The 27015-nt window shown below is 34.7% G+C and overlaps 4 protein-coding genes and 1 long non-coding RNA gene across 9 annotated transcripts in view; 3 read left to right on the top strand and 2 right to left on the bottom strand.

Annotated features, from left to right (window-relative positions):
* Positions 1-62: 62 nt before the first annotated feature.
* LOC143906476 (uncharacterized) lies at positions 63-3418 on the bottom strand. Of its 2 annotated transcripts, none has more exons than XM_077422610.1 (4): positions 2708-3418; positions 2536-2596; positions 1198-1969; positions 63-808 (listed from the first exon to the last, which is right to left on the bottom strand). In XM_077422610.1, the coding sequence occupies exons 1-3, from the start codon at positions 2830-2832 to the stop codon at positions 1211-1213; spliced, it is 945 nt and encodes a 314-aa protein (XP_077278736.1). In that variant the 5' UTR covers positions 2833-3418; the 3' UTR covers positions 63-808; positions 1198-1210. The 2 variants fall into 2 exon arrangements, with proteins under 2 accessions (XP_077278736.1, XP_077278735.1); XM_077422609.1 differs by lacking the exon at positions 63-808 and having other exon boundaries at positions 1158-1969; positions 2708-2899; positions 3113-3417.
* Positions 3419-3480: 62 nt separating this feature from the next.
* LOC143906488 (uncharacterized) lies at positions 3481-5505 on the top strand. Of its 2 annotated transcripts, XR_013259538.1 has the most exons (3): positions 3481-4947; positions 5031-5141; positions 5233-5505. It is a non-coding gene; the product is annotated as an uncharacterized LOC143906488 (long non-coding RNA). The 2 variants fall into 2 exon arrangements; XR_013259537.1 differs by having other exon boundaries at positions 3481-5141.
* A 128-nt stretch (positions 5506-5633) lies between these two features.
* Positions 5634-7985, bottom strand: LOC143906482 (uncharacterized). Its single transcript, XM_077422625.1, has 2 exons — positions 7715-7985; positions 5634-7614 (listed from the first exon to the last, which is right to left on the bottom strand). The coding sequence occupies exons 1-2, from the start codon at positions 7980-7982 to the stop codon at positions 7535-7537; spliced, it is 348 nt and encodes a 115-aa protein (XP_077278751.1). The 5' UTR covers positions 7983-7985; the 3' UTR covers positions 5634-7534.
* Positions 7986-15196: 7211 nt separating this feature from the next.
* Positions 15197-17959, top strand: LOC143906479 (52 kDa repressor of the inhibitor of the protein kinase-like). 3 transcript variants are annotated; one of them, XM_077422621.1, is made up of 5 exons: positions 15198-16117; positions 16197-16382; positions 16500-16562; positions 16648-16798; positions 16883-17959. In XM_077422621.1, exons 1-4 carry the CDS (start codon positions 15999-16001, stop codon positions 16763-16765), a joined length of 486 nt encoding a protein of 161 aa, XP_077278747.1. In that variant the 5' UTR covers positions 15198-15998; the 3' UTR covers positions 16766-16798; positions 16883-17959. The 3 variants fall into 3 exon arrangements, with proteins under 3 accessions (XP_077278748.1, XP_077278747.1, XP_077278746.1); XM_077422622.1 differs by having other exon boundaries at positions 15197-16117; positions 16651-17959; XM_077422620.1 differs by having other exon boundaries at positions 16648-17959.
* Positions 17960-19271: 1312 nt separating this feature from the next.
* Pnut (septin 7-like protein pnut) overlaps positions 19272-27015 on the top strand; it is a 118681-nt gene continuing 110937 nt past the window's right edge. Inside the window, exon 1 of the mRNA XM_077422606.1 lies at positions 19272-19520. Within this exon, the coding sequence (XP_077278732.1) occupies positions 19476-19520 (45 nt within the window). The 5' untranslated portion in view covers positions 19272-19475. The remainder of the gene's footprint in view (positions 19521-27015) is intronic.

Genomic DNA, 27015 nt, shown 5'->3' with positions numbered 1-27015 from the left:
GAACAGCGTGGCACCATTAAAACTAAGATTGAAAACCTAATAAGAAAAATTTTTCATCCAACTGATTTTTATGCATATATACACACACGAAGTGTAGTAATGCCGTTGCAATCTGACAAGGGTAAATTTAATATATCGCAAATATCTCGTTAGATAAGGACAGATATAGGCCGCGGAATATCAAAATTATCGACCCCGTACCCCGTCGGAGTTCGGTGAGTTGACGTCCCGCTGCGGGGCAGGCGGCGCGGCAGAAGAAAAGCATATAGGTTAGATTATCATCGCGTGAAATAAACGAATTTTAGTCAATAAATATGTAAAATGCATTCAATTGCTGTTTCTTAAGGTTTAAAAAGAGTTGTTTGTACAATTGAAACCCAAATACGTTATTTATCCACGTTAAAATGTGAAAAAAATAAATGTAGTCCTGTCTTATTTTTACAATTTCTTGATAACTCTATGTAGATAAATAATTTCAGTCTTCGAAAAAGTTCTTCCTAAATATGTAAATAATTATTTGCACCTATTTTCATTAAATTCTTATCATTTTTAATATGCTTTCGAGTTACATTACAGGTTGGGTAAAATTTTTGCTATGTCGCCCGTATATAAAAGAGAGATAAGAGTATAATTTCATTACTCGACAACCATGCAGACAATTGTCTTCAACTTTGGCATGGACGACAGATTCCCATAGACAAATATCCTCCATAAATTTCAACTAATTCTTATCATATTGATTTAAGCAACCAATCTCCTTAATTCAATATACGCAGAGGAAGATCCTATCTAAAGTATTTTTTATTATCTAAAAAAATAAAAGTTAAATAATATCTTATGCATGCAACATAAATTGCAGTAATATATACATACAGTTAGTATAATTAGTATTTTTCTTAAAAAATAATTATTATAATTAGAGGTAATACATGATACCGTATGAGAGCGAAAATTATCTTGTTGTGAAGATACAACATGATTTTGTATTACTATTTCACATTATTTTACATTGTTATACATTATTATTATGATTATTATGATAAAACTTGTGCATTGTTAATATGCACTTATTATGATGAAATTAACTCTTTCTTGACAATTTAAGAGTAACACGATTGACTTCTTATTATGATATTCCAAAAATAGAAGACAATAAGTTTCGCGTTGTGATTTTTTATTCTCGACTTTGAGACTTACAATAAATTAGATTTCATAACTGACCAAGGGCCCTCCTTTTTGCAATATCGTGATACACTCTTACATATATCTTTGGGGAGTATCTTGACTTTCGTATTCTGGTTTTAATAGAAGCAATTTCAGTAGACGTGAGACAAGATAATAACTTTTGTATAGTAGGTGTCTTTTCGTATTGTTTGGCTTGTTGCTTACATCGAAATAGAGATAAGTGCACCGTGGTTAATTTTATTTGTTTTTTTCTTGATACTTTTTCTCTATGTTCTAATTTAAATGTTTCTGCTGTTGAATTAGTTAGGTCAGTATGTTTGCCCGGTAAAGTTTGTGGCTGATTGAATAAGTAGGAATCATCTTCTTCCGGAGTATCTTGGAATAACGCAATTTGAGTCATTTCTGGTACACTGGTCATTCTTTGACTTTCCGTCGTTTCTATCACGTCTTTCACAGCAAACATGCTCGTGCTGGCAGTCGATCTTTGCAATTCTATTTCAATCACATTAGATATGCTAGAAGTTGGATTATTTGGCAAGTTTAAAGAAGGTGCAATACCGCGTTTCAACTTCCTTACTCGGAAGGTTACTAGATAATCATCGTCGGCAAAATGCCGATAGCATACGGCACATTTGCTTATCTGCTCGTCGGTAAGATGTTGAATTTTTTCAGAGTAAATCATGCTTTTCCACTTCTGAAAGAGAGCAGGGTTCTTAGGGATCTGATGAGACGGGGCGTCTCCTCCCGAGGGACATCCCAAGACACAGCATGCCCTGCCCATAGCCTAACAACAAAATTATATACATTCTTATCATTTAATTTTTTGTACTATTTATAATCGCAAACAGCCAAGTCTATTGAAAGCAGACTTTGCTAAGTATCTGCTACAAATTTTGTCGGCAGAAACATTATAGATTTAAGAGTCACTATTTCCAATGTCTGTTAACCTCTAACCAACGGTTAACTTTGCAGAATAACGAATAGAAATTGGCTATTTTGATAAATAATTGTCATAAATCACTATTTCCAACGTCTGATAACCTCTAACTGACGGTTAATTTTCAAAATAACCAATTTCTATTTGCTATTCTGAAAAGTTAGCCGTCTGTTAACATCGGTTAGAGGTTAACAGACGTTGGAAATAGTGACCCTTAATACCAGTTCTGATATATCACATGATGTCGGCAGAACGCTAACAGAAGCATAACAGAATCTGTTAATATAATCAAACAGCAGATTGCAGCTGTAGAAATCGAGCAGACCCTGCTGAAACCGTTCAGTAGTACGATTTTTCTTCTTCTTATATTATAGCCTACAAGCAATACTGCTCAAAAGATGGCCAGGGCGAACCTCTTGTCGTAGTAGCCGTAATCGGCATGTCTCGGCAAAGTCGTAGGCCGCACGAATGGCGCTGTTACAAAAATGCGATTTAATTATTCTTCAAACTCGGGGATGTGTATATGTATGTGCGTATGCGTAATTGTATATGTATATCCGCAGTGTCTTGAACTCGGGTTGATACCGTAGATTCGTTAGGCCCAAGGAACTGCGCGGATCACTTCCCCCTGCTGCCACAGTAGTGCGATTCTGTAACTCGTTATGCGTCATTATGTGCTCATAATAACAGTTACGCAGCTTTTTTTCCATATAGTATACTTGCGTAAAGGTGCCTTTTCACGTTGACGCTCGACGCTCATTTTCAGCAAGCAAAAATCTTCAGAAATAATATATTTTATTTATATATATGTATCCATAAAATATTATTACTTGAAAATATTACTTCAAAAAATAATTAATATTTTATGTATTTCGAAGTCTAATGTTTGATTGTACTGGGACGATTAACGACGATTCATCGACGACGCTGAATATTAAACAAATTCAACTTTCATTTCTTTGACGCTCAAAGCAAAACCATCACGTTCACCTTGTTGACGCTCATTTTCAGCGTCTCATGAATTGGCCCCTTAACGACAACATAACGATACCGACTCTGTTGTTAAGAGTTACAGAATAGGGGTACAGGCTCTGCGCGGTTTCTACCGCCAATCTGCAATCTGCTGTCTGATTATAGGTGCATTCCATTTCATGCATGATGCGCATCATGCGTGAAACAGAATGCGCCCTATGTTAGCAGATTCTGCTGGCAGCACATGAATACGAACGCAATTGATGTCAGTCTGCTGAGTGCTGACATGTCTGATCAAATCTATTACCAATCTGCCGACAAACTGCTATCATTTTGCTTACTGGGATATTAACGATCCACTTATCGACATCTCTTTAAACGCTCACCTACAATAATTGCATCTCCAAACAACCTCAAATTACCATCGCGCTTATGGTCTCTCCGATGGTTTCTCCCGATTTCTCCCAATTTCTCCGGTTCGAAACAGTGAACTATAGGCGTTCAGAAACTTCACTCAGGTCTCGGGCATAGTATAAGTAGATACAACAGGTCCACTCCGCGTCGGCACCTTTGATCTGAAGTGAAATAATCCGCCATGATGTTGAGTGTGGAAATCGTATGTCTGTCCATCTCCATCGCTCGCGGAGAAGGACAGACATACGATGATACAATCTTTCTCCTTTTCCATTTTATTGTTGAGTGTGCAAACCATTTCACGGGTTTTGGCCTGAGTGAACATACTAATCTATTTATACGTGGTCGGTATTCATAGTCGGTTCTTATTTTAAGACCATCTTAGGGCGGTATTCATAGTCGGTTCTTATTTCAAGACCGTCTTAAGTAATGTCTTAAGATGCTAATACGGCTCTGTGATTGGTTCATGACGTCTTAAGATTAAGATTGTACTTAAGACGATCTTAAATATAAGAACCGACTATGAATACCGGCCTTAATGTCGTAAGTAATGTCTTAAGATGCTAATACGGCTTTGTGATTGGTTAATGACATCTTAAAATTGTACTTAGGCCGGTATTCATAATCAGATCTTATTTCAAAACCGTCTTAAGTAATATCTCAAGATGCTAATACGGCTCTGTGATTGGTTAATGACATCTTAAGATTGTACTTAAGATTTAGGCTGCGTTCGGGGAGCGCGCTATTAGCGCTATTTGCTTATAGCGTTTTTCACTGGCAGAACTGGTGCGCACTCAATGCACATTAAAGCCGTTGTGTACACTGATTTAGTCTCCAATATTTAAAGTAAAATGCAAATATTTCGACTGATAAAATACTCGGTACATATTTTACCAAATAGTGCAATAAAGAATATTGAGGATTTCATGATTTAACCCGATTATATTAAACATACACTTTACGTTGGTTTGTGTACGACGGCTTTAATGTGTACTGAGTGCGCACCGGCTCTGCCAGTGAAAAACGCTATTATTCTATCCTTGTTCTACACTTGATGAGCGATAAAGATAGAATGATGCAATAGCGCTAATAGCGCGCTCCCCGAACGCACCCTTAAATATAAGAGGCTTTATATAAATGTGAGTATTCTCGTCCGCCATTTTGTGTCCAATCATATGTGAACATAACCTTTCAAGGAACCTTTTCGTAAGCGTCAATACGCTTTTCGGTCTCGCGATTAATGTAAAAATGAAGCTGAAATATCGATTCTGTAAAACTGAAAATAAGTATTAATTGATTCTTAATTGATTAGACGTGTGTTCTTAAACGCGCGACAGTATAATTTGTTTTATAAGTGTCGTATTTTTCGTAAATCGACACATCGTGACTCCGTTTCATTGTACGTATTCGGAGCAGTAATTTCAAGGACAGAATATAAGGTATATTATTTAAATAATACTCATCGCGAAAAATTGTTTTCATGTTGCAGTTTTGTCATATTTTCACATATTTGTGTTTTTAGATTAAGTATTTGGATTTTTTTGATTGCCCTCAGTTGACATTTGTTTGTAAAATGTCAACTGAGGACAATCAAAAAAATCCAAGTACGTCACATCTTGGGCCAAATGTTGAGGTAATTGCCGCATAAATTCCTAATTTTTTCTTTCGTTTACTAATGTAATGCTCCATTTATCTTATTTAATATATTTCTACTCATTTTTCAGGACCCTAAGCTTCAAGAGTATTACGCAGATAAAAAAACTGAAAGCTTGTTGGTCGAAAATCTCTACCTGAAGAGTAAGCTGAAACGGTTTTACATCTTATTTTGAAAATATTCTCTCATAATCCAAAAGTTGCTGAATATTTACAACAGCACAATGTCAAATAATTTATTTACCTTTTTTGATTACTTTTTTTTTGTATCAAATAAAACTATTGAACAAATAAAAAATTATACTTTGTATTAAATAAAATGATTTTGAACTGTATGAAATAAATTTCATTTTCCAAAAGATTGTTACTCCATAAATAACACTGTAACTGCATAATAATAATAATAAAAATAATAATAATAATAATGTACATTGACTAATAAAAACTCATGCTCACAATATCTCCAGAGGAATTAATTTTTAAAAACGATACTTTATTTCATAAAATACATATTTATAGACCATATATAATATTTATTACAAAGTAACAAGCAGTTTCAAAGGGTTTACTTATATGTTTAAACACTTTTTGGTTAAGCTTTTTTCAAGCTTACAGACCCAAAAACGTTCTCTCAGAAAAATTTTTCGTACAAAACGAACAAACAGTGAAAAAATGCTTAATAATTTTTTTTTTTAAATCACAGCACGTGGGAAAAATTATCTCTACATTTTTATGAATGCATTCGATGAGCCTGGAGTTTCCATTTCTCAAAATAAAATCCTTGTAGATTTTATAGTAATGGTCAGAATGTAAAACTAAGTTGAACGTTTCAAAACAAGGCTCTTTCAAGCCACCCAAATTCAATGCTGTCGTGTATAATTTCGCCTTTTTTATAAAATCATTCTGTGGTAAATTTATCCTCAACGAAAATGCAACACATTCTTCGCAAATATGCTTTACAACTGCATTCGTCGTACTTCCAGCCAAATAGAATGCATTCTTTGCATCGTATTCGCTGACTATATCGCAAAAAAACTAAACGTAATAGTGTGCACATCAAGCTCGACATGATTTTTTGTCGAATCGACACTTTCAGCCGCAATGTCAACGGACGCTTCTTTTAAGGTAGACTGCTTTTTTGTTTGACAAAAATCTAACAAAAACATGTCAGAATCGTTGAAATAACTAGAATTTTTCACATCGGATACAAATTGAGACTGAAATCATCTTAATGGCTCGCAGGCACTGCAACGCAGTAGGCATTTGGCCCTCCTTTCTGCGAATCTGAAAAAAAATGTTCTCGGCGGTAGCAGCTTGAGTAAAACAATGACCCAAAATAAATTCGAACTTGTTTTTAAACAAAAACTCAGCCATATCGGCGAAAGACAAAGTTGCCAGAATTATGGCATAATTCAGCGGCTTCCAATTTTTTTGAAAAACAATATCTTTAAACAAATCAATAATTTGATGAAGAAAAATATATTTTTGATCGCACTTTCTCAAAGTTATCGATGCCTTTTGGATTTTGGACGATACAAGGGAAAACCACTCTCTAATTAATCCAATAAAGGCAGCTGTTGTTAAGGCCTCTTCCGGAAGTTCTTTTTCGTCAACCGCACTTTTCAACGCAACTTCAGTTTATAAAGAGAAAAAACGAACTGCCGCTCTTACATTCATTTTGTCGAATGTGGACGGATGGACATCTTCTTTGCGCAAATGATACAAGCGCCGAACTTATTCTCTCCCCTCGCGAATCTCTTTTTCCCACAACATTTTGACATACGATCACCTTACAACATTTGATGGAAGCTTTTCTTGCTCCACATATATGCCTCTGGTAAAAACACCTCCTGCCTTAAGAGTGCAGATTTTAAATTCTTCAAAAAATGACAAACGTCAGGCGTTGCGTAAATGTCGTGTCCGTTAAAGTGAAATGAATTTACTTAGGGTACATATTTCATAATGGTTATGCCCATAGAAGACCACAAACTCCTATTTCTGGCATCCAAATCTGAAGATAACGCTAAGACGTACAGACCGCACTTTTCGACACATATAATACATTTCTCAATAAATTCTTTGACATCTTATTCAGAATCGATGCTTTCTTTTGGAGTCACATATGGCAAGCAAGTACTTGCTTCCAATGATTTTTTACTCCTCGAACTAAAACTAAAAAAATTTTCTGACCGAAAACATCCTTATTCTGCCCTAAAGTTACATAACCCGAAAATGTACCACTGCTTTTATCATAATCTTGTTGAGCTGATATGACCATTTCGTCATAAGATAATATGCAATATCTGTCCGTGGGGCCTATCATTTCGACCTTGAATTTCAGAAGCTCCAAAACATCGTCAAAAATTTCGAAGTTCAATTTGAAATTCTGAATTCGTCGGGCAAGCGTGCTATAAGCGGGCAACGGGTAGCCAGTACTTCAGAGGAAATCGTATCTGTGAACAGACAAAGCAAGCCGAAATTTCTGACTTTTGATTATACTTTCATGAGACCAATGCGGACGTCGCCCCACTTGTAACATTTCGATCTGCTCACTGTTTAAAAATGACTCCATTGCAGTATTCATATCTTGTCTATTTGGCTGCGTAGCATCTGATTCTCCTCCTCCAAAGACAAATTGGCTACCACCCGTGCAGATTCTAGCATCGGTAACAATTAAGTGTCCATTCTCCTCCTCCAAAGACGAACCGGCTTCCACCTGTGCAGTCTGCTCACTGTCAGATGACAGTAAACTTTTTGAGATATTACTGGATATTTCCACTTCATTGGAAACATCATGGTTTGATGGGGCAGCATAATCCATGTTCTACAACATTTTGGACAATTGTTACAGTTTTTTGAATAAAAATCAACAATTTCTATTAAAAGAACCACAAATGTGTCAAATTATATTACCATTTCTGAAGTAATTGGAACTTCTGCTACTTTTGCGCACACATGCCAGCAACTTCACTTCGTAGCTTCTGAAAACCATTAATATGCTATGAATTATGTTGCATATATTCAAGAATTTATAATTATAAGAGAAAAGAAGAAAGTTTGACGAAAAACACAAGCTCGATTCCAAAGTCGGTATAGCTCGAGATCTACGACTACCATTCTGAACATTTGACAAAATTCAAAAATTTATTTACTTTGTATGGAGACTTCCTTGGAGGTGAATCAATCCTGCGAGGTGAATTAGGAACATGAAATAAAGTAGGTACCGCATTTGGCTTCAACTTCCTAACACCGTCGACACGTCTACTTTCGAACTGTGAATCCTCAAAGTGTACCTGTAATAAGAAAAACAATTAATTTTCAATTTATTGATGCACAAATAATGCTCCGCTTTTACAGCATTGGGTAATTCTTCAGTTTAGCTACAGCAGCACAAAATACAATGAATTTAGGCTCATTCGGCGCGTTTTTGCACAAAACGAAAGAATCTGGCAGAAAAAAGTGTCGCTCTGCCCTGCGACGCGAGATATTAAACGTTAAAGTTGACAGAAATCAGGTTATGATTCCTGTCATACCGACGAGCTGTAGCGACTGGTACGACCATGTCACAGTATAACCATACCCAGTAGCGACACTGAGTGTCGGCACCTTTGATGTAGTTGTCCTCAAGTCACGTGGTACGTCGCCATATTGTCAGATGTACCGGCGCTACAATTGAAATGTACATATATAATTAAAAAATGTATATGAGTATATATAATCAAAAAAGATTTTTTGCGCAATTTTAATTATAATCCAAAGAATTTCTTGAAGTAGAAGAAATGAAAATAATACTTCTGTGTATTTTGTATCATTTTATTTCAAAATTTTTCGTAACTTATTGTGTAAATAGAATTGTAAAATGTATACAAAATATATATAATTATTGAGCTCAAAAGCGAATATAGATCATTGGGCGCAAAAGCTAATATTTTTATTTGTTCTGTCATTGAGTAAAAAATGCATAAAAATATTTAAAAAAATACTTATGTTTATTCCGAATACTTGCGTTAAAATTTCATAATTTTTACTGAAAATTTTAGTAATATATAAATATTAAGATATCCATTTTTTTTTAATTAATTGTTCCTCATGGACATCCTTCAGTAGAAAGAATGTGCTCCAAATGTCAATGTCAACTGAAACAATAATTGGAATAAGTGAAAACATGTAATATTCACTATCATTATGTGCTGTTACTGTATAATACTTACATAAAAAATAGTAAAAATGTTAAAAAAAGTAGCAGAAATGTTAAAAAGAGTAGCAGAAATATTAAAAATTTATTTCAGAAAGTAACACATGCATTTTGACATTCACAAAGTTGCCAAACACATTTAGTTTTATAACAATAAAATTATAAACGAACTTCAATAATAAATTTAATTAACGAAAACACATTTACTTTTATAAAAGTAGATATTAAATAATTTGCATTTATAAGGAAAATACAGACATTAAATTCTAATCGTGACGTAAAATTATAGTTTTTCTGTGTCCGGATTGCGATTTGAAACGTTTATTAATAAATTTTAATGTATAAAATAGTCGAACTCGAGCATATAATTTCAATAAATCATTATGCGGAAAATCTTGACACGGATGAATAAATTCAACTTCTTTAAAAATGGTAATGAGGATACGAATTATATGCTTTTGTACAATCAATTCCTCAATTTTAGAAAAAAATAAATTTTCCAACGTTTTAAGATATATTACGAAATCATCGTGCGGCATAGATAAATTTCCGAAAGGATTATCTTCAGTAGAATTGTAAGCCCTAAAGAAACAGTAATATGAAGTTTCATTTAAGTCGATGTACGAGTGTGCATATTGAGAACAAATCTCACACGAATGTTTTTGAAGACATTTACGTATTACGTATCCACAAATATATCGGAACGCATCTTGTTCGTTTACGTCCATCTGACGATAATCATGATCATCCAAAAGTATTGGTGTAATGTCATCTGTCTTAGGTTCAACATCCATATAATTCTTCTCTCTAAAGTTTGTAATAGCTACAAATATATCAGCACTGTCTCTTTCACAATTTCCAGTTTCAGCAGTACAATATTTCATAGAAAAAATTTTTCTGAATGAATAAAAAAACTGAACTGGGGTAGGATTAATAACATTGCCGTTCAATCCTCGAATAGCCGAAAAAAAGTGTTCCAAACAGTCCTGAGTAAAACGGCGTAATAATAGAAATTGCATTTCTGGAAACACATTTTGCAAATGTTCCCACATTTGAAGAAGAGAATTTATATTGTGTTTCATGCATTTGAAAACTTGAACTTTATTAGAAATATTAACACCAGTTTTATTAAATATCGTTATTTTGGATAAATAATCTTCAATTTTTGAAAGAAATTCTAATTGATATTGCGCTCCCCGAAAAGCTTGTTTAAATTGTGATGGATGTTGAACCGAAGATGAATTGAATAGATCAAAGTAATCGTTCATATTTTGGATAAAATCTGCTGTTCTAAGTGCAATTGGAGCAACCGCAGGTTTAAAAGCTCCAGAAATTACCATTTTCCTCAAGCTACTACTCACTGTAAAACTCAAAATTTGTGTAGCCAAATATACTTTCATTTTATCGAAATTTGAAAATTTCATATGCTTATCAGTGAGTTTAGGTGCAAGTCGAAATTGCCTAGTTTGATCTTGTTGAAATAAATCATCAACGCACTTCCAAGATATAGGTTTAGAGTCATACTCAATAATATTGTCATGGAAATTATTCCTGACAGCTTTAATTATATGAGGTGAATCAAAAAGATGTGAGATTCGCTCGTTATTAACAAAAAAAAATGGATTGTTCTCTGTCACACCTAAGTATTTAGCGGTTAATTTAAAATTCCCTCCCATGTCTGAAACAAACGCTACTACTATAAACCCCGCATTTTGCAGTTTTGTAATTGCTTGAGGAATAATGGTTGTTAATTTCCTAGCAGAAAATGAAGAATGAAGAAAGAAGTAAGCCAAAGGTTGTTTCCAATTGTTGCAAATCCCTCTGATCATTAAAACTGCAACATTACATGCTGGAAGATATGATTTACCATCACCCAAGTCTTCAAATCCAATGACTTCATCCTGACTTATATTATAATACAGATTTGCTTTAATTGATGCTTCATCAATGCATAAAATGCAATACTTCTCGAGAGGTGACGAAGAAGCCTGTAACTTTTTTTCAAAACATCGAAAACAAAATCATGCAAACCTGGAGTAATTTTCAAATGTTCAATCATGCGTTGTAAGGTTCTTACACTGGGAAGGATAAATTTTTGTGCAAAAGAATTATAAATTCTGCCTCCCCCAGAAAACAATATATCTAAACAAAACTTTTTAAATGGAAGCGAATATTTTCGTCCTTTGGCTGACTTATATCTACTAAGACGTACTTGAGTTTTTACAAAATTTGCAATCTCTGGTGGTAGAAATTCGTCTGTAGCTTCACAATATTCATTCAAGGACATTTTTTGTCTTATTTTTGAAGTTTGTATCTTATTTTTCTGTCGTTCTAATTGTTGTTTTAATTTTCGAATTTCTCGATGTAACGCTTCAATTCTGCCTCTCAAAATTCTTTTGCGCGGGGAATGATTAGAAAATTTTGGCTCTGTTTGACTATATTGATGCAACTGTTGTGGTTCTGTTTGAGCATATTGATCCAAATATTGTAGCTCTGTTTGAGCATACTGATGTGACACTGATTCCACTTGCTCATGTTCATATTGCCCATGATGGTCGTTAACTATAATATTTAAAAATACTACATCACTTATGAAACTTAAAAAATTAATGATTATATTCCATTCATTACAAAGAAAAAACGAATATATAAATTATAATAACCATACATCAATTTTATTTTCTAATTCACAAAAATTTCATGTTACTAGCATTAGTTAATTCTATATTGAACTAAAATTATTACCTAATATTGACTGACATTCAACTTTGTCTGAAAAGCCAGTTTCAAATAATTCCAATTGTTGCTTATCATAGTTAGATTTAATGATATCACACTCAACTGAAATATAGTAATTATGTTCACAAAATTTTTGATATTTCCAACCATACACACACACACACACACACACACACACAGAGTTCAAAACTGCTTACCTGATATTACTGTATTTTCCTCAGAATCATCACTTAAATTAAATGTTGCGTTGTTTTCACTTGATAATTCAAAAGATTTATCATTTTCCATTTGTTCGGGGATTGCATGTGGTTGAAGTCTGTTTTTCAAATCGTTTAAAAACATCGACGATTTAAAATGATCACCACAAACTTTGTAATTTTTATATAAATTTTCTGGTGACGTGTTAATTTCGCGACCACATTTTTCCAACCACAATTTTGCTCTGAAAGATGTTTTGTATAAAATATTAATGAAAAAACACTTGATATATAATTCAATTAACAAATCCGCTAATGGAAATTATTTTTACCTATCTGGGTCTTTTGGAAAACGAAAAAAACTGGGACCAGATTCACGCCCAGAAATATTTGAACAATTCTTCATGGCACAACTATATCCACCTCTCTTCATTAACTTCATTTTAATGTAGCACGTCACACCCGGAATTTTCTTATCACTAATAAAAAGACACAATTTATTCAAATAAAAAATATGTCATAAAACTGTGGAGGTTGAGGTTACCTACGATGTTCGAGACGCAACTGGGCGCAACCATGTTGTGAGATGTACGGACTCGCACATGCGCACTAAAATTTTATTCCGGGTCGGACGGCTGAGTGTCGCTACTGGGTATGGTTATACTGTGACCATGTCCTGTGGCTACATGCGCATGCTCAGTGGTCACTCCTCAAATTTGAGCATATGCTCGGTCTAGATATAACATGTCTATGGCCGGAGCGGAGCGTCTGCATCACAGTTATGCCCGATCTACAATAGCTGTAGTAAGCTGTAGTAAGCCTCAAGATGTAAGAAATTGACCAATCACAGTCGATTATTCTCCTCACATTTGCCTGTAATTGGTCAATTTCTTACGGCTTGAGGCTTACTACAGCTTACTACAGCTATTGTAGATCGGGCATTAGAGTTCTATATAAAGAGAGAAGCGACATCGAACCCCCACTACAGACTTCGCATCCCCACCATCACCTCCAGCACCGCCATATTGGGACCGCTCCATATCATCAAACATCAAACTCCATTTAATATATATAAACATACTCCGTCAGCGTGAAGTTAAAATGTTCGATACACATGTTTAATACATGTTGCAGTTTTATTCTCTTCATGTTTTTTATTGAATAAATGTGGTGATTGAGTGATAATTGATGGTGAAAATTGAAAATGTCATGCAAAGAGGTAAATGACGTATTGTATATATACAATCGATTCTAATTTTATTGAATGCATTATTCCAATAAGATCATAATGTATTTGAACATTAATATTTTTCTATTTTGTTAGGAAGTGAGCGCTTCCCAAATATACAGTGCAACTGAAAATAAATATACAAAATAATAGAAATGTTACATTATTCAAAACGTAAAATCATATCACAGCAGAATGTCATATGGTGACATAAAGATAATTAGGTAATTACCTCACATATGCGGCTATTCGTTTTAGGGCTCCATCCAGGTCGGTTGACTCTTATCCAAGATTGCCAAAGTAAACGTCGCTTTTCACATTTTGGAAAATAAAATAATCGTAACCCTTTACCTTGCCTAACAGGACAGCCAGAAACTTCGCACCTTTTTACCATATTTATTTATCATTAATTAATATTTAAAACTGTAAAAAAGATAAGAACCGATATAAATCAAATGGGTTATATATATGACTGTCTATTTACAACAATAATTATTTTAATATTATAATCTAACCAGTCCTTTTTCTCTTTCGGCCTCTTGGATTTCACCTAACCTAACTATGTCAGTTGTACATACATACGTATGTAAGATCGTGGTCAGCTCCGGTCCCAATATGGCTGCTAACTTAGGAGGGAATATCCAATCAGAATACGAATCAGATTACCAATCAGAAGTTCTGACATCAATGTCGCTTCTCTCTTTATATAGAACTCTAATCACAGTATAGGCCTTGGCACATAGAAAAACTTATGCTGCGTTCCCACTATACGCGTCGCGCGTCGCGTCACGACGCCGCGTCAAGAGTTATCCAATCAAAACGTTTCATTTTACGACGTCATTTCCGACAAGATCTTGCGCTGATTACGCAGGACCGTTCGTTCTTAAGACCTGGAAGGGACGAAATGCCAAGACGTACAAGGCATATATAGCGTTATTTGTTTGTCACTCTACCTCGGCCATTCATCTAGAACTTGTGACCGACTATTCTACTGATGCGTTTATTGCTGCATACAAACGCTTTACTGCATTAATTATCGCTGATGCACACTTGCGTACTATGCACGGTGGTACGCAATTAACTACTAATTTTATTCAAACAGAATACTGGATAATGGGAAAACGAGCTCCTATCCGTTCCTTTATTCTTAAATGCGTTCGATGCGCCCGCTTTCGTCAGAAAAGAACACAGCAATTAATGGCCCCGCTGCCAATAGAAAATCTAACTCCAGATCGGGCATTTTTACATACCAGTGTACGGCCTCAAGATGAGACTCAGTCATGTTGAGAATCATTTTGAAATTCAGTTCACCATGATGGGCATAATTGAAAAAACGAGTGATAACTTAATTAGTGTTGGACGATCCAATATTACGCCGCATATGGTGCACACGCGTCTTACAGATTTAAGAGAGAACTGGGATCAGTTCTCAATTCGACATCAGGCCATCGGATTGGCAGTACGCTCATTGAGTGCAGAGGATAGATTACTGGTAATGAATCACGCGTATTTTTCGGAAGGCTTTTTTTTCAAAGACGCATCAAATCTATCTTCGGGAAATCGATTTTGGTTTTATTTTATGACGTTATTTTCAACGCAAGATCTTGTCGGAAATGACGTCGTAAAATAAAACGTTTTGATTGAATAACTCTTGACTCGGCGTCGTGACGCGACGCGCGACGCGTATAGTGGGAACGCAGCATTAAACTTAAGCAGTAAGAAATCAACGGTATGGATTCGCTACCGCTTAGGGCCGTGCCTTAAGTTCTTGACTGTGATTGGCTGATTTGCTTACTGCTTGAGTTTTAAGGTGCTTTTTCATGCTGACGCTCGACGCTCATTTTCAGCGGCAAGAAGGTCGCATGACCACACGTGACACCGGCGTCAATTGAAATTCATGAAAAGGAAAACAGCGTCAAAATTTCGGCGTCTTCGCGCTGCTTTGGCTTTGACGCTTGAAGCTGAGAAAATCCAGCTTTCTGTGCTTGACGCTAGCGTCAGATCGAAATCACGTGATCTCGCGATACGCTGAAACGAGCGTCTCATGAATTCGCACCTTTACTGCTTAAGTTTTTCTATGTGTCCGGGCCTTACAGTAGCGCAACTCCTCTCTGATTTTGTGTTGGCCAAAACAGATTGCGCATGCGCAAAATAAAGCACTATCTCTGTCTCTTTTCTTCTTACTGTCTTTCTTTTTCTTACGAATTTAGAGGCACATTTAAATGCCTAAGGCGTTAAAGTGCTATAGACAGCTATAGAGTGACTTGATAAAAGTCGGAAAAAAATTGTGTAAATTGTGTGATTGTAAAGTGTGTGATTGTGAAGAGATTTGTGAAGTGATTGTGAAGTGATTTGTGTATTGGAAGTATAGAAAGGAAAGTTAACCTGTATAAATTTTATACAGGTTTCCTTTTCTTTGAGAGCACTTTGATCTTAGTTTTGTTTCAGATTTTTTTTGCTACGAGAAGGAATTAGAAAATGGAAAAAACTATTAAAAGCGTTAAAAAAGAAAGTCATTGGTGTGCAGTGACAGGATGTATGAGCACCATAAATGTGGAAAAACGACACTTCTTCCTTTTTCCAAAAGAACATGATAGGTACAATACTATTTTAATAATTGTTTACATCATTATTTCATTATTTGCGTAATTTAATTAATTATTCTGACATATACAGGTGGTTGGCATGGGTTCAAGCATGCAGAAGATTGGATTTAATACCAAAAGGCCCCGAGTATGCTCACCGCAATTGTCGATTGTGCCATGTACATTTTGAAGAAAATCAGTATAAAATCGTCAAAAGTCGAGCTCGCCTTCATCCAGATGTTGTACCAACAAGATGTTTAGAGTTTACCAATAATAAGTAAGTTTTCATTTATATTAGTTTTAATTACTCTTTATTTGGAAAAATCTAGTTTTGATACTTGAAAATATATTTTTGATAGTAATATAAAATAATTAAAAATATATTATTTTACAGCAGTACTACAGCTTCTACAGTATCAACAGATGTAGTATCAATGGAAAATGAAAACAATAATATGTAAGCTATATTTTTGCATTTATTATAAAAATATTAGAAAAATTAAATTTAAATTAACACATAACTCAAATCAACTTTTTTCCAGAAGCACAATAATGGACAATGATGAGTGCCACGCTTTGAGCATTGAACAACACATGTCAATGGACACTGTACGAAACCACAAGATGTGTCAAATGAAAAAAATATATACGTATATATAGGGGAAAATTTTTTTGGTTCGATTAGACAACAAGGTGGTAATTCTTTAAATCCAACACCTATAAAATTTTTACGCGCTTTCAAAAAACTGTTCAGTATAACATTTCTGAAACATCCAGATACGCAAAATTGTGCTTCAGATAAAGATGATATGTTAAGTCTAATTGGGACACCAAATTCTACTTCATCTACCGTATCTGAATCTGTTCCATCTTCAACGTGTACAATTTTAGACATCCCAAATCATGATTATTATACAATGGATCTGCCAGAAGAAAATGCATTTAAATATGAATGTGGGTACCTAATAAAAAAATGTTTAGAAATACATTCATGTAATACATGTATAGATTTGTAAATAAAAGCAAGGCTACTTTTGATGATACAATTAACGTTATATTCTTCATTTCGAGCTTATGAAAACAATAAAACAAACATGTTCGGGAGCTTAAATGTAGCAAGCGATGATTTCTGTTTATATATACCTACATAAGTTAGAAGAAATATTTGTGACAAATTTTGAAAAAAAAATTTTTCAGAAAAATATTGGCAGTTACTTATTTCAGCTTGTGCAAAATATAATTTTTGAACCGCCATGTCCACATTTTCCTAAATTATTTTTTATTAAATTATTTTTGCGTATGCTTTCGGAAGATACTAAGAAATAAAGTAAGAGGAAACATAGAAAACTTATAAATATTCTACATTTATAGAAAAATCCTTTTTGATCTCTACTTTATATCTGTATCTAGCCTTGTTTTTATAAGTATTTATGTAATTACATATTCTTATATTTATATTTATTATTACTAAGATAAAGAATTTTACTTTATATATTATATACCCCAAGAGGCCTTTTAAAAGGCGTTTTGAAGGGACGTACCCAATCCTAACCTCCAATTCATGCATTCACTACCTTAACTGTTTCCTGCTTTGGACCAACGGTTTAAGCCTGATCTACAATGTGCTCTTTGCTTTCTGTTTTTTGCTCTTAACCTGTTTGCGATTATCCCGTATTTCGCAATTGCGTCGCGTAACGCGATGTTTTTTGTTCTCTGTCGCCTAAGATAAAAATTAACGAACTTCAGAAGAGACAAAAAACATCACGTTACGCGACGGAATTGCAAAATACGGGATAGTCGCAAAGAGGTTAAGAGCAAAAAACAGAAAGCAAAGAGCACATTGTAGATCAGCCTTTAACGTCTCTTCCGAAAGACGGAGCCCAGTTTTCTCCGCATCTTGCACGGAGGGGCGCGGTTTTTCGGAAAAAAACTTTTCCATGCTACATATATGGCTCTAGTGGACTCGAACCTGGTTCCTCAGATTACGAGTCTGGCGCTCTACCACTAGACCACACCGCCGCCCTTTATTTGTTATTACTATTGTTATATTATTTTTGCTTTTTGTCTGTCTCTCTTTTCGATTTGTATCGAGGTGGATCAAGTAGCTGAGATATACAGATAGATGAGAGAAGTTGGTGAAAAGAAGCTGAAGAAGTTTATGTATTATTAGTATTACAATGTGCGAATTATACATATATTTAGTTTTTAATATTAATAAGTTTTTAATATTATTAATGCAATTTATTCTTTTGTGCAATAGCTTATCATTATCAGTAAAGTTTTCAATAATATATATTCATTATTTGTAAAAATGTATCTACATATATGTTATAAAATAAAATGTAAAAATTTCATCAATATATATTGACCACATATTATTGTATCATTAAAAAATTGAGTTTATTACTACACACACACACACACACACACACACACACACACACACACACACACACACACACACACACACACACACACACACACACACACACAAAATGTATAATATATTTAATAAATAATATATTGTAAAATGTGACATATTTTATAAAAATATATAAATGTATACATTTTTAATCTAAAAAATGTTATATTAATTTAAAATGTTTACATAATTTTTTTCTTTGTGTGTATACTTTTATGCGAGAAAATTATTCTATATATTATATATGTTATATACTTATATTTTACATTTATTCCTGACTTATCATATTATATATATATATATATATATATATATTTATTTATTTATTTATTTATTTATATATATAACATACTGTGTGTGTGTTATTATTAGTATAATATTTCATATATTAGTATTTATATATCATTATTTTGCATCATATTAACGGATTTATCTATTATATATGTAATATTTTTTAATATTTTAATTTCTTTTATTTTTTTACGCGCGCATTGCATGACATTGTATGTACATTGTTAACAATAATTCTGCATAATTTTTATTGAAACTAACAGACACGGTTGTATCTCGCGCCAACTGCGTTAAATTAACCTCAATATGGACTAAACGAGTAGGAAAGAGAGAGATGACGAAGAGAGAAGTGAGACAGAATACTGCTTTATTTCGCGCATGCGCACTTCATTTTGGCCAACACTAACATCAAAGGTGCCGACAGAGAGTTGGCGCTACTGTATATACTGTGTCTGCATTCTCGCTCATTCTCGCGCTGAGTCGCGCTCGCGTCGCGTCCGATTCGATCGCCTGGTAGCCGCGTCTCGTTGTATCTCGTTGCCTTGCATTGCTTCGCGTTGTCGCGTCTCGCGAGTGTTGGTGTGTAGTATGTGAGGAAACGCACTGATGACTGGTGGCTGTTCATCCGCATAACCCACGAACGAAGGATTATGCTCGATGAGCCGCTGTGACGCTCCAGCGGAACGACGATGCAGCGAAGTGGTAAGTGAGAAGCAAGAGACGCGTCATTCTCTACAAATTACCGTTTTGGTAACCGAATCGGATACATCCGGTAACAGATTATCCTGCTCATAGTGATTATCATCACAGATTATCCGCGTGCTCATAGATTTTGATAAATCCAAATTAATTGTCAGTCTCAATTTTGTTGTACTGATAAACCAGATGGAAGCTGATAGACTTTCTATCGTTGTCTAGAAGTTTCTATCGGTCTTTTGCAACAGGGGTGTTTCTTTACAAAAAGAAAGGGTGGGTGTGTGTGTGTGTGTGCGTGCGCGCGCGCGCGAGAGCGAGCTAATTTCCATTAACTGTTAGCATTTATTAATATATAGTAATGACTTAAATCTAACGAGGTTGCATAAACAAATTTTAATGGGCGTTCTAACTTAAAAGGTGTATGTGAATCTAGCATCTCATTTTGCGAAAACTCACAAACTATTGGGAGTTCTTCCTTTTCAATAGTTCTAGAGTTTCTGATATGTAGGTTAAACAAATGGTTGCCAAAAACGCGTCAGGTCTCAGCGTCTCACTTTGTTCTACACGAGTTCCGCCACTATATCTTATCAGATTTTGCGATATCTATAATTCCATATAACAGTTCTATAAAGAGTTCTGCCATATAAATGCAAAAAAATTAATTATAAGACACTAAAGATAAAATTACAATGTAATAAGCATATTGAGTTGAGACATCAGTTAAAATCTTAGAGTTCCGGCTTATATAAAATATTTTTTACATAGTTCTGAGCATATTGAAGCATTTTCTAAAGAGTTCCTGGCACTATAATAGCAATGTTGTATGATAATAAAATAAATTAATACTACCCAAGAGCCGAACTTAGAGAGAATAGAGTAAGACGCTATGCGATAGTTGTCAAATGGCTTGTTTTTCCGTATGTTTAGGCTTCGTTTTATGGCTGTTTGTTTATTGTCGAGGGAAAAAGATAGTATCCGTTAAATTTTAGAAGTGTGCTGAAACGATCTATAGTGATTTTTTATTGAAATGTCTTTTTATTTCGGAAAATACCGCAACATAAACATAATATACATAACAAACATAAGGTAATTTCTCGCCTCGATAGCAAGAAATTCAATATGGCCGCGGTGACTACCCAGGAGCCTTAATTTTTTAAAATATAACACAAAGGTCCTAACGCTCGGAACTCTTCAGAAAATGTTTCAATATGCTCAGAACTATATAAAAAATATTTTATATAAGCCGGAACTCCGAGATTTCAACTGCTGTCTCAACTCGATATGCTTGTTACATTATAATTTTATCTATATTGCCTTATAATTAATTTTTTGCTTTTATATGGCAGAATTCTTTATAGAACTCTTATAGAACTATAGATCTCGCAAAATCTGACAAGATATAGTGACGAAACTCGGGTAGGACAAAGTGAGACGCTGTATATGGCGTGTCAGTTTGTTCGGACTCATTGTTTGTGCTTTAATGGTCAGAACTATTTGTTTAACTTAACGAAAACTCTAGAATTATTCAGAAGTCTGTGTTCCTCGCTTAAAACATACAATAATACATGGACGATATCGGCGCATGCATATTGCAGACAAATAAAGACTCTGTTACCTTGCGTGCGTGCGTGCGAGCGTTGTACGTGGTTGTACGTGTGTGCGTGTTTGTGCGCGCGTGGATAGTAAAAATCGGTGTTTAAAATGTGTATCATTTTTGACAAAGATATATATGAATGTATTTACATATGATGAGTGCACATATGAGCAATTGTGAACGCGCTCGTATTTATTATATGTACAGCATTCCTATATAATTTTGTGGTACATAATTCATTAAATAGAAATGTTGTGCTTGTTTTAAAACTTTTCATCTTTTATTAAATCGCTCAAACGCAGCTATTTTGACAGACGTTTTAAAAATATTCATTACAGTTTCTAAAATATTTCACGCAGTTTCCTGGTTAAATAAACATTGTTTCCTTCTTATTTCAACCTCAAATAAGATGGCAAAACATGTTTTACAGGTATGTTTTTTTAGGAAAAATGATGACTCTTACACTCCCTCCTTTCGGGAGCCATCTTTGTTTACTCGCGTGCTCGCGCGTTGCCAATAATTATTTTATTATATTATCTATTGTGAACGTATTATCTATCGTTTTCTATCGAGAACGTCAATAATTTAGCATAGAAATATCGTATTTCTAATTGCAGTGTAAGATGGATATTCATTTAGTTATTTCGTTATTTTTAGTTATTATATTTAATAATTTTTATTTACTGAAGAATGTCTAAAAATCTCAGAATTGATTCCAAAAGTGCTTCTAAAGATTTGGAAAAAACACTACGGGAATAATAAATATCTAAATCCACATCGTAAAATTCTTAAATCCTAGTATAACATATATCAAAGTTTGTCTTTTAAATGAAAGTAGCCAGGTTATTTTGTATCTAAATATCTCAACATTGTCTTGAAATTGAGCTTTGTAGGTCGTTTTGCAGGTTCTGACCTCGCTCGTTGGTGTTCGTAGTTATTCATGTTACTTGCATACATCACCCGATTAGTTTCCTATAAAGATAAGATTGTATAGTTATTGCCTGTTGCATTGGTCCTGTATAGATAAGACACTGCTATTTTCATGGACGTCTGTTTCCAGTTGGTCGCGATAGGACGAGGTCTGACACGAAAGTTACATACTTGATATATTCGGTGTATTCAGCACTGTATACACATAAAAAAATTTTATTTTACAGCCAATAAAAGCAATTATTTTTTTTATTTTACTTGTTTTAAGTAGTAATTACTTGTTTTAAGCAATAGTTTTCTTCAACAAAAATATTTTTTTAAAGCTGCTTCTCCATTGGAGCAACACCGAGCACCTTTTTGTTGATGTTCCATGTTTTTTAAAAAAGTTGCTAGTTGTTGCCGAATGTTTCTTGAAGTTCTTTTATGTTTCTGTTGCCTGCGACAAAAATTGTCGTTTGTTGCGTGTTTCCATTCAAAGTGGTAAAGATGAAAGGAAAACTAGCAATACGCGTCAACAAGTTGCAACAGGAACAAATGTTCTTTCAATGTGGCTGTGGTATTCAGTTACTAGTGACACAATCGCAGGTACAGTCGCATTATCCAAAAATGTTTCCCAAAATCCAAAAAACCCAAATGTTCCTATGATTATGTTGCTTTAAGGCTACTTTGACCAAACTTCGATTAATGTAATCGTTGATTAAAGAGTTGCCAACAAAACAAAATAATTAGTGTGACCTAACCCTTTGTATTTCTGGCGATATAATCGTCCTAACTTAATTTTTTGGTTACATATCTTTCTTTTCTACAATACACGAAAAGATATTTAACGAAAGATTAGATAGATATATTTATTGACTCCCCTCAGGGTTGCAAGGCGTTTTGTAGGGACGTTCCCAACCCTTTACATTCACTTAACCTACCTTAGCCTATCTTACATTTAACCTTACATACTAATCGCCCTACCTATCTTTACACACACACACACACGCTCGCAAATTCCCTATCTCTGTGGACTTCCGTTTCCGTTTACAAACTCCTCACTCCTCCTCTTTCTCTCATTCACTCCTCCCCTCCCCTACCTCCCACTCCCCTCCATCACCCCCTCCCTCCCTTACTCTCTCTAATTTCTTCAGCCATCTCTCCCCCTCCCCTTCTTCCCCCAATACCTCCCCCACCGCTCCCTGCCATGATCTCCCTCCCCCCCCAATCTGCACAATCTTCCCACACATGTTCCCACGTCTCCTCCCCCCCTCCACACACCCTGCACACTCTTCTCTCCTCTGCCATCCAATGTTTCACCCCCCTCATACCACCTCCCAGCCTGTATCTAGCCACCCTCTGCCACCTATTTTCTCCCCAGTTCTTTTTTAAGTACTCCGGTATCCCCTCCCCTTTTATCATGCCATACCACTTGTTAAATTTTGCCTCCCCTATCTCCTTCCACCTCTCTTCTCTTTGCATTCTCTTTTCTCTCTCAAGCACGTCCTCCCCCCTTCACATCCCCTCCTCCCTCAGCTCCTCCACCTCCTCTATCTTCCAGCCCCTGCTCTCCGCCGCTTCTTTTCTCTCCTCCTCTCATCCCCCCCTGCTCACCCCTCTTTTCGCCCTCCTCTTTACCTCCTCCCAGCACTCTCTTGCCAGCTCCCCTCCCTTTCCCTCCTCCAATTTTTTCTCATACCCCCATGCTCATGTAACGAAAGATTAGGTCAGAACGACTATATCGCCAGAAATACAAATGGTCATACTAATTATTTTGTGATGTTGGCAACCCTTTAATCAACGATTGAGTTTGGTCAAAGTGGTTCTTAAGCCTTGTGTACACGATACTAGAAATCGGTCCGAGTCCTCGGTCCGAGAAAAGTTATTAGAACTTGAATCGTGTACACAGGCAACTCGGATGAATTTCTTGAATAGAAATCTCGTACAGAAAAATGCATCCTGTCCCATTTTTCCGTACAAGTTATCGATTTAATTCTATGTTACCAACGTTATTACTTTATAAATAGCTAGTCAATGATGGTCAATGTAACGTTGGACAACGGAAATGTATATAACTTTGGTAATTCTTCAGTTTAGCTACAGCAGCACAAATAACTTTCATAAATCTTTGATAAATAGAAAAAGAGAATTATATATTATATATATTTCACGGGCTCTCTCTCTCTCTCTCTCTCTCTCTCTCTCTCTCTCTCTCTCTCTCTCTCTCTCTCTCTCTCTCTCTCTCTCTCTCATACTCAGCTCTCGACCCCACATTTTTCGATTATAACGCTATCTAGAATCATCAAAGTACAACTACTTCTATTCGAGAACTTGAATCGAGGCACATTTAAAAAATACTCTGACAATGAACTGCAGCCCTTTCCCTTGACAGTTATTAAACAATCGTAAAACGAATGTAATACGATGTAATCGGAATTTTAAGGTGTTGTGCTAGATGGGAGTAACTGGGGGTAGTTTTTTGATAATAGGGATGCATCAAAATCGAGATTAATGAAAATGTGAAGCGACAAAATCAAGATGATATAATCAGTCGAGATAAATCTTGAAATCGGAATTTTAAGGTGTTTGCTAGATAAAAATAACTAGGCATAGTTTTCTGATGATAGGGGTGAAGCAACAAAATCGGGATCGATGAAAATGTGAAGCAACAAAGATGATATAATCCGTCAAGATATTGTTTGAAATCAAAATTTTAAGGTGTTGTGTTAGATGGGATTAATTAGGGGTAGTTTTCTCATGGTAGGGGTGGTGCAACGAATTTGGGACTGGAGCAACAAATTAGCAACAAAATAGCACTAAAGAAATATATGTCCTTGCTTTTTAATTTTTTTTATTTTTTTATATGGCTGTGCTAACTTAAACTTAAGCTAGAACAGCCACTGCAGTTTTTTCCGAAATGGCTACAGTAACAAAATCCAAAATAGAGCAACAAATTAGCAACAAAGGGCACTAAATTTCTGTACATGTTTTATTTGATTGTGCTAAAGTGGCGCGGCTGTGTCAGCTTAATAGAAATAGAATAGACGTTATACTAGGATAGATATAAGCCGATAATATTTAAAAAAAACGATTGACATTTTCGGAGTTCAACCTTTGATATCACAAGTCTTAGAAAAGCTTATCATTTTGTGCTCAAAAGAAGAATACATTCTTTTTTCAAGAATATTACGAAACTTTATCGAAGAAAAGCTACGTAGAATTAATTTAAATATTTGATGATATATTAACGCGAGAATATTTATTAAACTTAAGCTAGGACAGCCATTGCATTTCAATTCTATGCACACGCGCGCACGCGCGCACACACACACACACACACATACACAAAACAGAATTCTTCTGATTCTTCTAAACTTCTTCTAAACGAAATATACTTTGGAAGAAAGAAAGTTATTTATGCTTCATGTAAATTCATGTTCTTAATTGAAATAAATATTATAAAGAAACCTTTATCCCGCCAGTGATTAAAAACAAATTCAATTTTTTTATTACTCGACTACCTGGCTAAAATGACACAAAAATGCACAACGTTTCGGCTGGCGTTTAGAGCCCTTATCAAGTGCCGTCTGAAATATATGAACATTGCGATGTAACACCATAAAATATAAAATTAGAAATTAGTCATAAAAACAGAGAGCATTACCTAATCATCAATAAAACTCGTCATACGTTAATCAAGACCTCCTTGCGTTCATGGGAATGTCCCAGCATTGTCACAAAGCACAAACTACGGGAAATCACTTATATAAAACCAATATACAGAGAGAGAAATGCGACAATCAATTCTTACGTGTCTTAAATATTAAAATTCCACCACCAAGCATCTTAAGTTTGAGACTCTCCGATATGCGATATTGTGCGAGTGGAAGTACTCAGGAGACTGAGCACTAACAAAGGAAAAGAATCAAGGAGTCAAAAGGTTGCCAAGAGAACTAACAAATATAAACAATTAAACTGACGAGATGACGCCGTCGTATACTGCGTTTAGATTATCTGTATCTCTCTGAAGATTAATAATGTTATTGTGTTTCTTTATAAAAAACATTTCAGCTATCTCTCTCTTTTTCGTATTACATTCCTTGTGTAAAATCTTAGGCTTAGACCACTTAAAATTATGGTTATTGTGTAATCTATGTTTGCTCACAACAGAGTGATTACTGAAATGCTTCTTGATATCATTACAATGCTCCTTGATTCTAGTCTCGAGATGTCTCTTAGTTTGCCCTATATAAGACGCCTCACAGCTTGAAATAAATATATTTTTTTTAGAAACAATGTTATCTCAAAATAAGTAATTACTTTTATTTTTATAGGCTAGTTTATCATGATTCTTTAGGTAAAAATATGAAATACTTTTAAAAACTAAATACTGCAACACTAAGAATATAATCAGAGGTGGTCTAGTGATAAAGTGTCAGACTCGTAATCACAAAGAACCAGGTTCGAATCCATCTGATCACAAGAATTTTAATATTCTAAACTGTACTTCTGCGCACAAAAACTTCCTAAGAAGCCCAGCAATGTTCCACTTAGAAATTAAAGGAATCAATTATCATCATCAAGAATATAATCTATTTTTGGGAATAAGCAATTATTCTAGAGGAATAAAATGTATGGTAAAAATACACATTAGGTCAGCCAGCTCCGATGATCTTGAGCTTGACATATGTTGTCAAGGACATGACCCTGAGTAACTTTTTCTCATGTCTTATTCGTCACTCATTGCTTTTTTAAAAGTTATAAACAAAAGAAGTTTGAGAATTTTGCAAGTTTGTGTCAATGCTACGGGAAGTAATTTGCTGATTCAAAAAAGATAAAAAAAAAGGCGCCAAGTACACGCAATGTATTTTGCAAATTCAAAAATCCAACTTGAATGGTAGCTTTATTTTTCTTTAACAAAATTATATCACAAAATTACGTTACTTAGCTCAACCTAAGTGATATGTATTGTTGCGCCCGTGTGAGACACGTAATTAA

The sequence above is a fragment of the Temnothorax americanus genome, unplaced genomic scaffold (assembly GCF_048541705.1).
Source record: "Temnothorax americanus isolate GAGA-0224 unplaced genomic scaffold, ASM4854170v1 Scaffold71, whole genome shotgun sequence".
In the NCBI taxonomy this organism is placed as follows: Eukaryota; Metazoa; Arthropoda; class Insecta; order Hymenoptera; family Formicidae; genus Temnothorax; species Temnothorax americanus.
The sequence above is the reverse complement of the archived record's forward strand: the minus strand, read 5'-3'. Positions and strand labels throughout refer to the sequence as shown.

Bases quoted from the DNA above. Each gene is read 5' to 3' on its own strand.
- LOC143906476 (XM_077422610.1), bottom strand. From the start codon at position 2,832: ATGGAAAAAAAGCTGCGTAACTGTTATTATGAGCACATAATGACGCAT. The intron at 2,597-2,707 runs GTATCAACCCGA...TTTTTGTAACAG, and splicing joins TTGGGCCTAACGAATCTACG to CGCCATTCGTGCGGCCTACG. The intron at 1,970-2,535 runs GTTCGCCCTGGC...TTTTGTTGTTAG, and splicing joins TACGGCTACTACGACAAGAG to GCTATGGGCAGGGCATGCTG.
- LOC143906482 (XM_077422625.1), bottom strand. From the start codon at position 7,982: ATGGATTATGCTGCCCCATCAAACCATGATGTTTCCAATGAAGTGGAA. The intron at 7,615-7,714 runs GTGAGCAGATCG...GTCTGTTCACAG, and splicing joins AATGGAGTCATTTTTAAACA to ATACGATTTCCTCTGAAGTA.
- LOC143906479 (XM_077422621.1), top strand. From the start codon at position 15,999: ATGGAAAAAACTATTAAAAGCGTTAAAAAAGAAAGTCATTGGTGTGCA. The intron at 16,118-16,196 runs GTACAATACTAT...TGACATATACAG, and splicing joins TTTCCAAAAGAACATGATAG to GTGGTTGGCATGGGTTCAAG. The intron at 16,563-16,647 runs GTAAGCTATATT...ACTTTTTTCCAG, and splicing joins GAAAATGAAAACAATAATAT to AAGCACAATAATGGACAATG.